Source organism: Triturus cristatus, chromosome 12 (genome assembly GCF_964204655.1).
Source record: "Triturus cristatus chromosome 12, aTriCri1.1, whole genome shotgun sequence".
In the NCBI taxonomy this organism is placed as follows: Eukaryota; Metazoa; Chordata; class Amphibia; order Caudata; family Salamandridae; genus Triturus; species Triturus cristatus.
In genome coordinates this window covers 620,541,036-620,555,584 of record NC_140595.1, presented here as the reverse complement: position 1 = coordinate 620,555,584, position 14,549 = coordinate 620,541,036, and the positions used below count along the sequence as shown (strand labels likewise).

Below are 14,549 nucleotides of genomic sequence, written 5' to 3'. Positions count from 1 at the left end.
AAGGATTACCTGGCTGACCGAGGCCAGCATATTCGGTGGTGCGGGGTCGCATGGAGAGCCAGATTTTATTTGGTGCATCAAAGACTCGAGTGTTACTGAGTCTAATTGTGGGAAGTGGGCTAAGATGTTATGAGGCAATTCCTCTATTTCAACTACTGGATCATGTCCTTGGAGGAGTAGATCCGAGTCCATGTCCGGGAAAGATGTATAGATTTTATTTACTTTAAGAAAAAAGAAATCAGCCAGATCGTTACATCGGGAGGATATATTGGAGTTGGCAGTTAGTGGGGGTGGAAACGTAATTAGATTTTTTACCACTTGGAAGATTTCTTTAGATTTACATTTGGCTGACATTATTTTGTTATTATAATAGATTGATTGGGTCAGTTTTATTGCTGATTTGTAGGCTCCAATAGCCTCCCTGTAGGTGGCTTTGTCCGTAGCAGTGTAACTTAGATGCCACTTCCTTTCTAGCCTCTTACAAATGCGCTTTTTGTCTCGGAGTTCTTCTGAATACCAGGGTGCTGTTTTCTGATGTCTTTTGGAGTTAGTGGTGCAAAGCGGTGATATGGTATCTAGTGAATTCATGATCCAATTGTCGTATTCACTGTTACCTTTAGAGGGATTGCCGTTAAGCACAGGCCTGGTTTTGGTGAGAAGGTTGGTCCAGTCATCCAGACATAATTTGGACCAATTCCTCATTCTGTGGGGAGCATGGGAGGGTGATACGCATTTGTACGAAGTCCAAGTGAGAGGGATCAAAAAGTGGTCAGTCCATGGGAGACGACTAATAGTGCCACATGTTAGCTGTGGGCAATTGCTAAAAACAGGATCTAATAAATGGCCTTTTATGTGCGTAGGGGAGGGGACAAGCTGCACTAGTTCAACTGCCTCTAAACTGGCCATCATTTCTGTGGCGACACTATCCTGTGTGTTATCAAAATGTATATTAAGGTCGCCCAATAATGTGAAGTTTGCGGGTGAAATAGTTAGTTCGGCCACAGCAGAAAGTAACGCTGTCTGGAACTGTTTGAGTGCTCCAGGTGGGCGATAGATGAGAATGCCAGTGAATCTTTTGTTAGGGGAGAGTGCAATGGCAAAGTACATACTCTCATAGTCTGCGATGGACTCCCTCCGGTAGCGACAGGAGTAAATGTCTTTATAAATAATAGCAAGCCCCCCGCCTTTCCCCTGGGCACGGTCCAGGCGGGCGATCTGATAGCCTGGTATGAGGGCTTGTACCAGGTCAGGGTCTGAAACCTGAGTGAGCCATGTTTCAGTTAAAAAGACTATGTCCGGCATGTGCTCACTCAACAGCATTGATATTTCCAAGCTGTGTTTGGGTAGGGATCTACAATTTAAGAGAAACATATGGTAGACCCGCAGTTCGTCTTTGCGAGGAGAGCTAATGAGCTCTGTCTTACAATGTGGGCACAAATGAGGAATCTCCAGGGGATGAAACTCTTGGCAATATTTAGGTGTTGCGGTGTTCCTCAGCTGGTAGAGACATTCAAAGCTATATTGTCTCCTTGTTCCCAGACAAGGGGGGGAAAAGGTTAGGGGGGTGGCCCTGTGTATGCCACCACATCTCATACAATGATCATTAATGTACACAGACACTATCTCCTCATATTTTACAGCTTCTATACCACCAAATCTCACAGAAATATCTGTGCTGTATGTTACCACTTGTCGTACTATTATGAATGATGTAGTAATCACGTAATCCTGTTTTATACATTCTGTGCTCCACCAGCTCACAATATTTGAAATGTATGGTCAGTAATCAATGCCTACTAGCGCCATCTCAAAACATGTTCTATAATTTATAAAACCACATTCCATTACAATCAAAAGCTGCTGCTATCTTTTCACCAAACGATAATCACCATATTGACCTCTTTTCCAATAATCTATGCTGAATGACATCTCCCTCTAATGATATTGTCATTATCATACTCTTGCATCCTAATATCATGGGCACATGGAACATCTTCTTATAACATTTGCAGAAAACTCTCACATTTTTCCATATTGTTAAGAATATGTGGAAAAACGTTTGTATACAATTATCAGTTCTCACTTTGTCCCATTTCTTTTATCGATTTATGCTAGCACTTTCCTATAATATATGTTGTGTTATTACCCTAACACTATCACACATACACCGCACTGCTGACTTGTAAACTCATAAAATATGAGTAATTTTTTTTACTGATAATGTAATATATTGTGTTTCTCATTATACATGCATTCAAATGTCGGAACAGATCTGTAATAAATATATTACATCACTACTCTCTTGTAATCCAATATTACAAAGAAGTAGTAGCGTTACACTCGTCTGTCCTTTGAGGTTGAACACAGTCGGCCTTCCTTCAAACTGTGAGAAAAGATGGCGTGCAGCCTCCCGAACAGTCACTGCGCATTGGAAGCAGGCAGCAAAACGAGGAATCCCTACTTCTTCCGGAGCAAAGAGGCTGGACTTGAGTTTAGGCCAGCAATTTCCCTGGAAAATCTGAAGGAAAGGCTGGAACCAAGAGCAGTAAAACCGCCTGTGATTGCAGATAGCTTTACGTTAGATTATTTGCCTCCTTACAGAGAACAGTGTCTCAACTCTACCTCACCATGAAAAGTCCAAGGCAACAACACGCCTAGCATGCAAGACAGCATTGCATTGTACACCAAGCACCAGCCACTTATTTTAGTGAGAGAGTCAGATTTCTCCATTAAATGCCCTATGCATTAACCAGCTTTACGCTCCTGCTAAGGTCGTTTTTTATTTTGCTTGGAAACTGTTTGCAAGTTCTTAGGCACCTCATCTCCAAAGGTAAAGGAATCAACCAGTCTTGGCTTCTCAACTAAGATCATCTTGCCTTCTGATAACAGTAAATTGTACATTTGGACGAAAAAAAATCCCAAAGTGCTCCTGGCTAAAATACCAATATTGGGCCATTTGGCAACATCTGAAGGAGTTGTGGAAAAGGACATACATGTTATTCAAAAAGCAGCATCAATGTTTGCTAACCTCTTTTCATTAGATTGTTCACGCTGCATGCTATAAACCCTTTTATGAAATCTTAACATAATATTCGAACATCCAAGGATCTTTGTTTTAGTGAATTTAACACTTGATCCTCACTTGCGGTAGATTTTCCAAGAACCACTTGCGCAGTTATTTAAAATTCTGGGGAGATGCATTTAGCGCTGCTGCGCCTTGTTCTTTATTCTTTAGAGCCGTGTTTATTTAAATCACATAGAGCCCAGCACTTGCTCTTTCGCAAACCAATTAAGCTTAGCCACATAAAACATTATCTCAAAAGATTGTGTTTATTTTCATGTTCAGTTAACTAAATGTCTCATGTAACCTACCAATAACAAGGTTGTACATGTAAGTAGGGCCTTGCTCTAGTCCCAGTATATTAATCGATGTGTATATGAAAGTATTAAATATATGTCTATGGTGTGAGTCACACCATAAAAGGTGCTATAACAATTTGCAATGACAGGGTGGCTTAAAAAATTACAGAGAGTTCCTGGAAGGAATTAAAATTGCAAATAAGGTAACACTGTCAGGGTAGGTATGAAAGCAAATATACAGGAAATCATATCATGAGCTGAGGAACATGGCCGGGTATGAGACCAATAACGGATGAGCGAAATAGAGTTTCAGTTTCTTTCGGGTGAGTGTTGGGGTGCCAGAAATTGATGGGCAGCCGGTAGACCGAACCGGAGCAAATTGTAGCAGCTAGATGTGGGACACTTTGTGAATTATATTCATGTATCAACAGAAAAGTGTCTTGTTTTATACTGTCTTTCAGTTGATTTCTATGTGCTCACAGTTGTTGCAGGTAAGGGGAGCGAGGCGCTGGTAGCTGAAGCGATTGGCCGAGGTGACACTTTGTACCCAAGAAGGGAACTAACGCTAGAACTCTGGATGTTTGGTCCCATTGTCACCCAGCTTTGGGTTGGATCATCTCCCTGTATTGAATAGGATGTAATTGCATTGATGGTTAGAGGACTTTATGTATTACTAGTGGTTTATAGTCCATAGTGTGGTAGCAGTGAAGGTCTTTAGGGTAAATGCGTACAGGACAATAAGACAACACAGCACATGCATTTAGGTAGTTCGAGCTGCCTTAGACTTTGGTCAATCGGCATCACATCCTCTGAACGTTCTACCCCAGAATGTTGACTCCCCGTTTCTTCTGATTTTGGTCTTTGCCGTATTAAGTCAAGAGGAAGCAGTTACCTCGCTTGAGTCCTCCTGCTGGTTAATGACTGTCAGTGCATCCTCGGAGGCCTGCCGCTTTGCCTCTGCCAGGGCTCGCTCCATCTTGAGTCGCTCCGTGCTGATCAGCTCATGCGCCTTGCGTTCAGCGTCTGAAACCGCCTTCTGGAGCTCCGACATGGCCTGGCGTTTCACCTCATTCACAGCCTCCTCTGCAGAAAGAATGGGGAAGAAAATGTATCAAGTGGGGAAGGCATGGCACGCTTACTTAGGAAGAACGAGGTTGGATCTAGGAAAGACCTCTTACCACAGCCAGGATGAGTTTATACAGACACAGCTGCCACAAAGAGGCAATTGAGCCTGTCGGAAAATTCCTCGATTTCCCAACAGGCTAATGCATTTGAAACCTCGTGACATACACCGCATGTCTTGTTTGCAAGTGTAAGTTGGCGAGCCTTTCCCTCGCAAGAGGTGAACTGCTTGTGAGGAAAACTTATGCGAGCTTTAAACTTAAATACAACATGCTTGCAGGACTAGCTCACGAGAGAAAAACAAAGCCTGGTCCTGGGTATAGAAAAAGCAGGAAACTTTCTATGTGAAGGTCAGCGGTCGGAAACTATCATAAAACTTTGCTCGTCTGATAAAAATAACTCACATCCTACCTCATACTCATTACTGATGTTCTACTTTTTTGTCTCCATTAAAAGCAAATAGCCCTCCTTGTTTTCTAAATATATATTTTTTCTACCCGTAAAATAAATGCCTTCCATTTGAAGGTCCCTAATCTGCAGTTGTACTAAAACATAGTCATTTAACCAAGCACTGAATATTTTCACCCATACTAATTTGCTATCTGCACACCCTAAGCGGACACTTCCTGTTTTTCTTTTCCGGGCAACTTGACTTAGACATATGGCAAAGAACGACAGAGTGGAAAACAGGAAGTAGAACAAACAACACAAAGCGGATGTTGGGATATGAACTAATAACCACAACAATCACAAGGATAACTGTAGTGATATTATCAGCAACTGCAGTAATAATAATACTGATATTTGTAAGTGTAATAAAAACTTTATAAATGAAATAAAATAAATAACAAACCATTCGTATGAATAATAATAATTATAAATGTAGTAAGAGTAATATTCGTGGTTACTGTAATAATAACTGTAGTAATAATATTATTAACTGGGGTAATAATTGTAAGTGTAATAATAAAAACAGTGATCATATTTAAAATACGGAAGTGAAGGGTGGCATCATGCTTTGTGTATGCAAGGGCTCAACAGTTCAAAATCACAAAGATGAATGACATAAAAGGTACTTGACATTTTATTTTTCAAGGGTCAGATTTGTGTCATGTAGTAGGGTTTACGAGATATTTTCTACTTGTCGGGCAAAAAAACTGCTCCCTTTATTGGTTCAATTTGTCCATCTTTGCCTTAAATGTGGTCCTGTTTTAATTGCTTTTGCCAAATTGTATAATTTTATATGAGCAAGTTTCTGGAATAAACCAGGAGAGCTTTTTATTCTGGATACCACCATCACCTTACTCGCAAGTAGGTATTTCCTCATACACTGAATTTGTCCTCTTGTTTTAGCATGACACAGCTCAGCGGCACCATGTTCTACCAGGATTAGTAATTGTGGAAATGGCTTGGTACTAGGTTTGAAGATCTTAGACACTCATGCTTCCATATATTTTTTGTATGCATTTTGAAGAATGCATCTTGCATCAAGAGGGTTTCAGATGAGATTGTGTATTTTACCCTCAATTACTGGAAGTAAACATTTTTATGGTGTACGAGTGTCAACATAAAATATTTTGATGTTGGTCAAAAATGTATTTACATTTTCTAACATGTTTCTTTGCTGTAACCTATACTTTCTTTGGAGACCATAAAAAATGCACAGTGAGACAAACTCCTAAGATTAAGATGAGTATTCTCGAGACACCTTTGGTTTATCTCTGGTCACTGAGATAAACTGATATTGCCAAGTGAGTTGATAATATACAATACGTGAAGGACAGCCACAGACCAAGCTACTTGAGTCACTTAATGCCAGATTTTGAACAAGGGACCTAGAGGCACACAGACACTCACCAGCTTTTCTCCAGATTTCTTCCGGCATGTAGCCAGCCTGAGGCCTATGCGAAAAATCCCGGTGAGTTTCTGAAATGACAACAAAACACATGGTAAGACTTCAGACCTCAAATATTGTTGACATTCGCCGAGAACCTCAGAACGCAGTTTGCAATATAAATCACCTATACAAAAGCAGTAGGACATGGTGGAAAGATTTATCGAATTGTTGGGAAAAAGCGAAGAAACCTACAAAGGAATGATGGGACAGAAAAGGCAGGGGTTAGAGTGGTGGGACTAAGTAGTGAAGCTTACTCAGGAATTATGGTAAAGGAAACAGTGGTGAGAGTGGAGGGGCGACAAGGAGAAACCTACATAAAAATGATGGAAGAGGAAGGAGAGAGATGAGAGTGGTGGAACAGAGTGGATAAACTTACAAAAGAAAGTTGGAGAAGGAAACAGAGTGATTATAGTGGTGGGGCAAGGCGTGGAAACCTACAGAGGAATGATGCACACAACCAGACGTGAGACAGAGCAGGAGCCTGGACAACTGAGGGGAAGCCGTTTGGGGACATGAAATGTTTGGTTTTGCTCAAAAAGGCTTAATTAGAGCCAGGTTGTTTGGGATTTCTCCCCCCCCCCCCCCCCCCCCCCTTCATTGAAGGTCCGACTGAAGTCAATATAGGATCCCAGGGAGTTCGCACAATGAGTGGTGTGAGCGGAGAAGCACTGGATGAGAAAACCCTGGAAGCATACAAGGAAACCTGAAGAAGAGCCCTGATGGGGTTGGTGGTACAGGACAAACATCAATTGAACTGAGTGATGAGAACAAATGGGGAACCATGGAATAAAATGATGGGATGGAAACGCATGTCCTGACAGGAGATAAGGGGGTGCATCTACATTCCCAGCGAATGAATCACCCCGCCAGCGCTGCTAGCGCCTCCTGAATCGTAATCAGTATCACAGGGACGCCGAACTGCCTCCCAAACACACGTACATCTCTTCTGGCACTACCCTGCGCCCTTACTGGACTTGCTGCCTTCCATCCCACTGAAACAGTTTTACAGTCAGCGAGAACCAGTCTTGCCTTGTAAACATTTTTTCTCTTCTACAGCAGCACCCATGACATAGAAACAGGCTGTCTTTCCTATTGTGGAACTGGGAGATCCGGTGTACGTCAACAGCATCAGGGCAAGGTCACTTGTCAGACAGATATGCAGTGTACACGGATTTCTCAAAAAAGTACTCACCGAGCTGCGGTACCTCTGTGTTTGTGGAGCTATTGTGAGGTCTCGGTGTCTGCTGAGGGGTGGTGCTCACGCTTTTCTTCATCTCCTCAGCGTCACTGTACCGGCGGATCCAGTGGTTGAGTTCCTCGCGGTCTGCCTCCTGGCAGCGGCGTAGCACCGTCAGCGAGCGGCGCGTTTTCTCCACCATGTCCATGATGCAGTTCAGCAGCTGGATAAGAACAAAATATAAACTATGGTCAATTTACAACCAGCTCCCCAGTGTATGGTGCACAGTCCAAAGTCTATACTATCCTTTTACTAGGAATAACACATCTCACCGGTGCATACTCACTAACTGCACTAACTACTGCGTACAGGCTCTACAACAAGGTAGGAAACATGCAGGCAAAAATTTCCCATGTGTTCTTCCAAGTAAACTGTACATAGATATAACCTCCTTATGGTTAATACCATAGGGGGACATCCAACCAATCTGGTTCCGTTTCTGCAATGTACCAGGCATTTGCCCGTAACGTAAATTGCACATACTTATGGGTAGAAATGTGTGACCCATCCTCATCTCCAAAGAAGCCAAAAGTGGCACGACGTGGCAGCCACACAAGGCCAATAGCGACTTGTGTATACTTCAATTACATCTATACAAAGTGATAGGCAGTTGTGTTAGTCTGAAACTATGAAAAAGTATGGCTTTGCTTTACCACACACCTCATTCTGCCTGTCCTTTTGCTTAAACAAGTGGGTGGATGTCTTAAATGTGCATTGATTGAGTGACCTTCAAGGTCATTGAGTCATGGCCGCGTGGTTCAGCTAACCCAGCCTTTGGAGCTGAAGCTTTACTATTGCCGCAATGCATCCTGAATGGAGATGCGACAAGGTACCACTGATGTGCAAAGAGCCCATTGATGGCAATCTTGGTCTCAAAAGAAGAACAATGCTGATCCAAGACACTTGACAACGTCCTCACTGACCTGAGCCCACTGATAGAGCACAATAAAACAAAGAAGGGGAAAGCGCGAACCACATCGCTTGCCACGCACTGTCCAATGAGTGACACGGACAATGCCAAAGGATTTGAAAGTTCTTGAAATGGGGAATTGCAGAATGGAATGGACTTGATACTGTGCCAGATGTCCCAGGAGCAACAGGAGATTCCCAAACGCATTACAATTAATTATGCAATATTCAGGATGTTCAGGCCAATCGGTGCATTTCGAAAGTGGTCACAAAGGTGGTAACGAAGGGTCACTTTCACAAATGTGACCTTTGTGATGTAAACATGGTCTATAACCCAATTAGAATATGACTTCCTACGCTTTTTCTTCAGACAAGTGTCAAGTTACTTGTTATAGCGCCACAGACTGTAGGCTAACTGGCCTCGCAAGCACATTACGGAAAAGTACACCGTTCACGTGAGCTTGTTTTTAATTTTGATACAAAATTCGCTTTCTAGATCCCTGTTGCTCTCTAAAAAGCATGTTTTATAGTAAAAATGAACATTCTTGGGGCATTTTCATTCAGATATTTGCCTTTCTAGTTACACGTCTGCGATGTGGGCTGCTTCACTTGGATAGTATAATGAAATGAAAAGTATAGCTTATATAGCGCAACTGCCACTCCTAACGGAGTCTCCTGGCGCTGTATACAATGAGCTCATGATAATACCCTCTGTGATGTTCATTAAAGCTATATTAGAACAAAGAAGACAGACCAGCATCCAGTCCAGCCTTCATCATTATTCCTTTGAATATTTCAGGAGATGCTGCTAGGGCACTAGATGTCTAAAGAGGCTCTGCTAGGATAGACTAAACTGGAATCATAGCATAAGTGTCTACTGTAGATATAGGTTTGTATGTAAAGTACACGTCACTGGTTCCAACTCTGCCAGGTCCACTCAGTCCTATAAGCTCAGTTAGATCAACGGAATGAATAAAATGAGTACAATGAGAATTAATAATAGTGTTTTCAATTATTAAAGAGTGATAAGCGCTAATCCAGTGTTTACATGTGTTTTCTCTCTCTCTGTACAGAGGGAAAGAACGAGTTATTAATGTTACAGAACATACAATCGTCAATAGATTTCCAGAGTGTGTTTGGAGGACTATCTCCGACTGCTGGACATGAACAGGGCCAGGTATGAAAGGAAAATGTTAATTATCCTGTAAGCACCTGTTCATGGCAAGTAGTGCTGTAGATTCACATGCTCTAACTATAGAGCCGATGCCCCGGCGCATTACCTACCATAGAAGGAGCACCACACCCCATGACTTGAAAAGACTTCTTCAAACATACACAAGTTGCACGCGTCCAAGACCAACACTGGATGGCAGGAGTATGCACAGCATGTGAATCTACAGCAGCACGTGCCACAAACTGGGTGTTTTTTTGAATTTTTATTGGCGTGAGCCTGAGGCACTTGTGCCCCTCACTCCTCGTCTGCAGGGGAATGTTTGTATGCCACTTGGTGATTCGGCACGAATACCTAGGTAATCCCAGATGTCCACTGGGGCTTCATTGGCCACTGCAGACCTGAGCCCATTAGGTTGCGACCTGTGTATGTATGTATGTGGTACTTCCATAGCATGAATCTAAGCAAATGGCAGCGGAATGCATTACAGGATCAAAGGCAAGCATAATGTCAACAAGTAATCGGAGACGTAGCTGGTTTGATGACTACTAATGCTTAGTGAGGTCTCTCCTCTGTTAACCACCCCATGACCCTCCATTCCCTCTCTTTGGGACATACATTGTTGAGGTGCTTCCATTCCTCGGCCCACTCCCGGTCTGTTAGCCGGTGGTCAATGACTTCTTCTTGACGGTTGCCGTGGACAGCTGCAAGACAAAGGAAGAGAGTGTGATTATGTTGTGTAGGAATAGGAGCTTGACCAAACTGCAGCGAGTAAAGCAGGGGCGCCAGGTCAAAGAATGTTCTGCGTTTGTTCCTGAGCAAAAAGCAGTTACACAAGACCTTTTCTCCATGTTGTCGATAGACTGCTACAGGCCCATGTCAATGATTTACATACGTGTGCCAAACAAGGGCATTGTATTGAATGATACCACAGTGGGTCTCGCACCTCAACAAGACATCCTCAAACTGCACAACATTCTGGAATTCTCACTGTTGGTAATTGTTGGTGATATAGGTATGAACACAGCTGTAGATCAGGGCATCACATGGAATTTTAAGGAGAAGGGAGGAAAGACAGGCGCACCAAGGAAAAGGCTGAGGTGAAGCAGTTCTGTGGAAGTGCCAAAACTCTTTGGGAAACTGTGCAGGCAACTGAAATATTCCCCACAAATATCTGGTTAAAGAGGCACTATGGGGATATCGACCTCAAAGCCCCAGCTGACATCATCAAACAAACATCCAGGAGTGTCAGAGAGGTGGGACTAGAGAACACAGACACGCATACCGCTAGGCACTTATCCGAGCATTGGAATTATAAATGGTTAGAATAGAAAATGAAGGAAGCCTGGCATATTGAAGGGCTGTTAATGGTGAAAAGATGAATAGAGTGTAACTGTGAGGAATAAGACCTGACAGACATACCCATGCAGTGGTCAGTGTTAACATGGGAGCAGTATGGATGAACCGAACACTGCAGTACTCACCGACTTGTCGATGCCGCTCCCGCAGCTCCCTTGGGTCTAGGTGGCGGTAGGTGTCGCGGTAGTGGTGTGCTAGGGCCATGTCCTCCAGGCGGTAGTGCTGTGTGGGCGGAGGGGTGGGGTGAGGCAGTCCGTTGGGGTGATGGTTCAGCCCGTTGCTTGGACTGAAGCGCTGGGCCGGGCTCATGGTGCATGGTCGCTTGCTGAGGTGTTCGGTGTGTAGGGGGTCACGATCCAGCCCATTTTCTTTGGTCCTGTTTAGAGAGATGGGAAAGGTGACCATATGAGACGCTGCAAGGCTAGCCTAAGGGTCAAAGAGGTCAGGAGAGAGGGAGCAAGAGAAGACCTTGATTGACTTAATGCCCAAAGGGGTTTTGTGAATCTAAAAATACAGCAGACACAGAGGAAATAAAGTGAGAGTTAGAAGATCTTGAATGGCCGGAGAGTTGCAAGTACTGTCCTTCTGAGAGACCTTGTGGGTTATAGACATGAAGCTAAACAACACTGGATCCCCACCAATTGGGGTGCGGACCATGATTGTGAAAAGTTGTAGAGAGTAACAGTGGAACAGACTCAAGGTCACTGAGAGGAATAGACCATGACTGAAAGGAGGGACCTGTAGAGAGGCCTTGGGGAGCCTGAAGGCCAGGAAGCAAAGCTCAAGAGAGAAGCTCTTGAGAGACTGGAGTGCTGCAGACTCAGGCCTTGAGGGAAGAGTGAGTGGAGTGTGAGAGCACTGGCATCGCCAGAGGAAGGCCAGATGGGGCCTGCGCCCCAGTGCTATTTGTCCTGGCTCCCTTTTGTGCCCACAGCTGCTGAATGTGACAGGAGGCAACACATAAAAAAGAAACTTTGTACTGCGCCACATACATTCATTTGGCTACGTACTGTGCATTGCAACGCAGTGTTGTCTGATTAAAATGTTTCAATCTGATTTTCTATGTGTAAATATCTATATTAAAAATATATACATGTATGTAGATATGTGCATACAAAGTCAGGTTTAAACATTTCAAGGAAACTTACTAAATCAGTGGGGTAACGAACTTGAGGGGGAGGGCCTGCACAGTACATACAGGGGGGCCCCACACTACAAACCCAGTCTGGAGCTCTCAGGCCAAGGACCAGCTAGTGCTGGAGGGGTCCCCTTGAGCATGGGTTCCCCCCTGCAGTGCAGGGGTTTTTGTTATGCCACTGTATTAAATGTGTGTGTCTATCTATCTAGCTACATTGATGTAGCCATTGTGTATGGCAAATACAATAAGATGATGGACGGAGCGCTGAAACCTTTCATACACTCCCCCCCAGTCACAGATCTGGGATAAATCCATCATCATTATTCTGCTCACTTCGCCACCCCAGTTCAGGCCCAGCTATATGCAAATCAGTTTTGACCCTGTTCCGTATGGGAACAGTCCAGCCCGAACTGCCAGGCCAGGTCCTCCCTGGACCAGAAACAAGCATCCTGGGACCGGTTTTGAGGTAACAGCCCTCATCAGCTAGACTGGGTCCAAACTGGGGTGGGACAGTGAGCAGAAGAATGATGGATTAAACCCAGATCTGTGACTGGGGATGAATGCTGGAAAAGTTTCAGCACTCAGTCCATCATCTTATTGTGTTTGCCATTGTAGATGGCCCTGTCAGTTTGTCTGTGGCCTAATTCCATCCCCCTTAACTGCTTCTAAAGTACACTTGTAGAGTTGCCATTATGTGAGAGTGCGTGTAGAAGGCCCAGGCACCCTGGCTAGAGATTACAAGTTTTAAACTGGCCCACACACGCAGGTCCCAGGCCTACCTTTCAGATGAAGCCATACATGAGGCTCAGGGCCTACCTTTCAGATGTACACTCACAGGGCCAGCCCTAAATCAGATTGACCGGGACAGCACCCTTGGCAGAAAGAAAAATGTGGTGTTTGTTGTGGGGACGGGGTCGTTGCGGAGTGACTACAGGAGGTGTGAGGAAGATGGGAGGAGGGCAAGGGGTAGATGGGGTGCTAACAATTACGCTGAACTACATTAGAGACCGATTACAAAGTCTTTAACGGAACCAATTGAGACCAAGTGGGATGGACGAGTTGCTGTTTGTATAACATTAAGTCAGGCAGCTCCCGGCTGCGCCCCTCAGAGCATTGGCCCCACAGGCCTGGGCCCAGCTCACCCATGCCCAGGGATGGCCTTAGACTCACAAGCCGGCCCGGGCCCTTAATTTCAGGTGGACGGATACATCAGTCCCGGGGCCTACCTATCAAATGAACACACACACACACGAGGCCCAGGGCCTACCTTTCAGGGGTCCGCCGCTTGCCGTTCTCGTTCACTTCCATCAGGAGCTCGGAGGAGTCGATGGGCGAGGAGGCGTTGGCGTCCAGTAGGAGTTGCTCGTGCTGGGCCAGGTACTGTGCCGGCGTCTGCTTGGCCATGCGGGCGCAGTGCAGGAGCTCCCGCTGAAGCAGGGGTAGATTGGCCTGGAGGGTGGGAGGGTAAGCGGATCATGTAAGATTCCATCAGCAAAGCTCCTAGGTTCATACTGCATTTGTCCCAAAGCCCTGAGCTCCATGCAAGGTGCCCACATGGGAGCAGAAAAAGTGTTCTAGGGGCTATATTACAGAGAGTGCCAAGGGGGCGTAATGGACGTTTGCGCGCCCCCAGGGCACTCTGGCATTACAGAAGGGGGCGCAGATGCGTGTGCAGCCCCTTCTGTAATACTGATAGCGCACATTAAGCACCAGCACTACCTTGCCTCTGCGCCCGTGCCCTAATACCTGGTCGCAGAGGCAAAGAAGATGTCAGGAGGGGCACTTACAGTGCGCCCCTAAGAGCAGCCCTCTGACTGCATCCGCCTGCAAAGGGATCTCCAATCCTACGTCAAAGTGCAGGTGGGTTGCCGCCTGCACAGAGAAACATGGAGTGGCCGCTTGAAAGCCGCTCTGTATTTCACGTGAATGCACTGCCCCCAGGGCAGCACAAATTCGTGGCTGCCCTTGGGGCAGCACATTTTATGTAATAGGGAGCGGTTTCTCCGTTTGCGCCCAGGGCACCTGTTTTAAGCTGCGCCAGGTGCAAACAAGGAAAGTGCATCCTAATTCATAATATGGCCCCAGGTGGGTGTCAAAAAGGAGGAAGATGGCAGGCAGCCCAGCTGATACAGACACTTGGCACTCCTCACACAAAACAGATGTTTTTTTATTTAATACACCAGCAAGTTTATAGCCCTTACCAGCATGCAGAGATCCAGGGAGGGAAAGGCAGCTTTAGAGGATAGTAAAGTTAATATGCACTATCTGTCATAGGGTCCTTCACCCCCGTGTGAAACTGTGATAACCTTCCACACCGCTTTGTATCACAGATTATCGCATAGCTCCTTGGAAAGAT

At 44.9% G+C, this 14,549-nt stretch overlaps 1 protein-coding gene across 7 annotated transcripts in view; it reads right to left on the bottom strand.

The window, feature by feature from the left end:
* CBFA2T3 (CBFA2/RUNX1 partner transcriptional co-repressor 3) overlaps positions 1-14,549 on the bottom strand; it is a 352,675-nt gene that overhangs the window by 13,892 nt on the left and 324,234 nt on the right. For all 7 annotated transcript variants that reach the window (XM_085639117.1, XM_085639120.1, XM_085639118.1 and 4 more), the window contains 6 exons: positions 13,461-13,642; positions 11,181-11,431; positions 10,315-10,400; positions 7,572-7,779; positions 6,340-6,408; positions 4,253-4,443 (listed from right to left, as the gene is read on the bottom strand). In XM_085639117.1, coding sequence (XP_085495243.1) covers positions 4,253-4,443; positions 6,340-6,408; positions 7,572-7,779; positions 10,315-10,400; positions 11,181-11,431; positions 13,461-13,642 — 987 coding nt within the window. The remainder of the gene's footprint in view (positions 1-4,252; positions 4,444-6,339; positions 6,409-7,571; positions 7,780-10,314; positions 10,401-11,180; positions 11,432-13,460; positions 13,643-14,549) is intronic.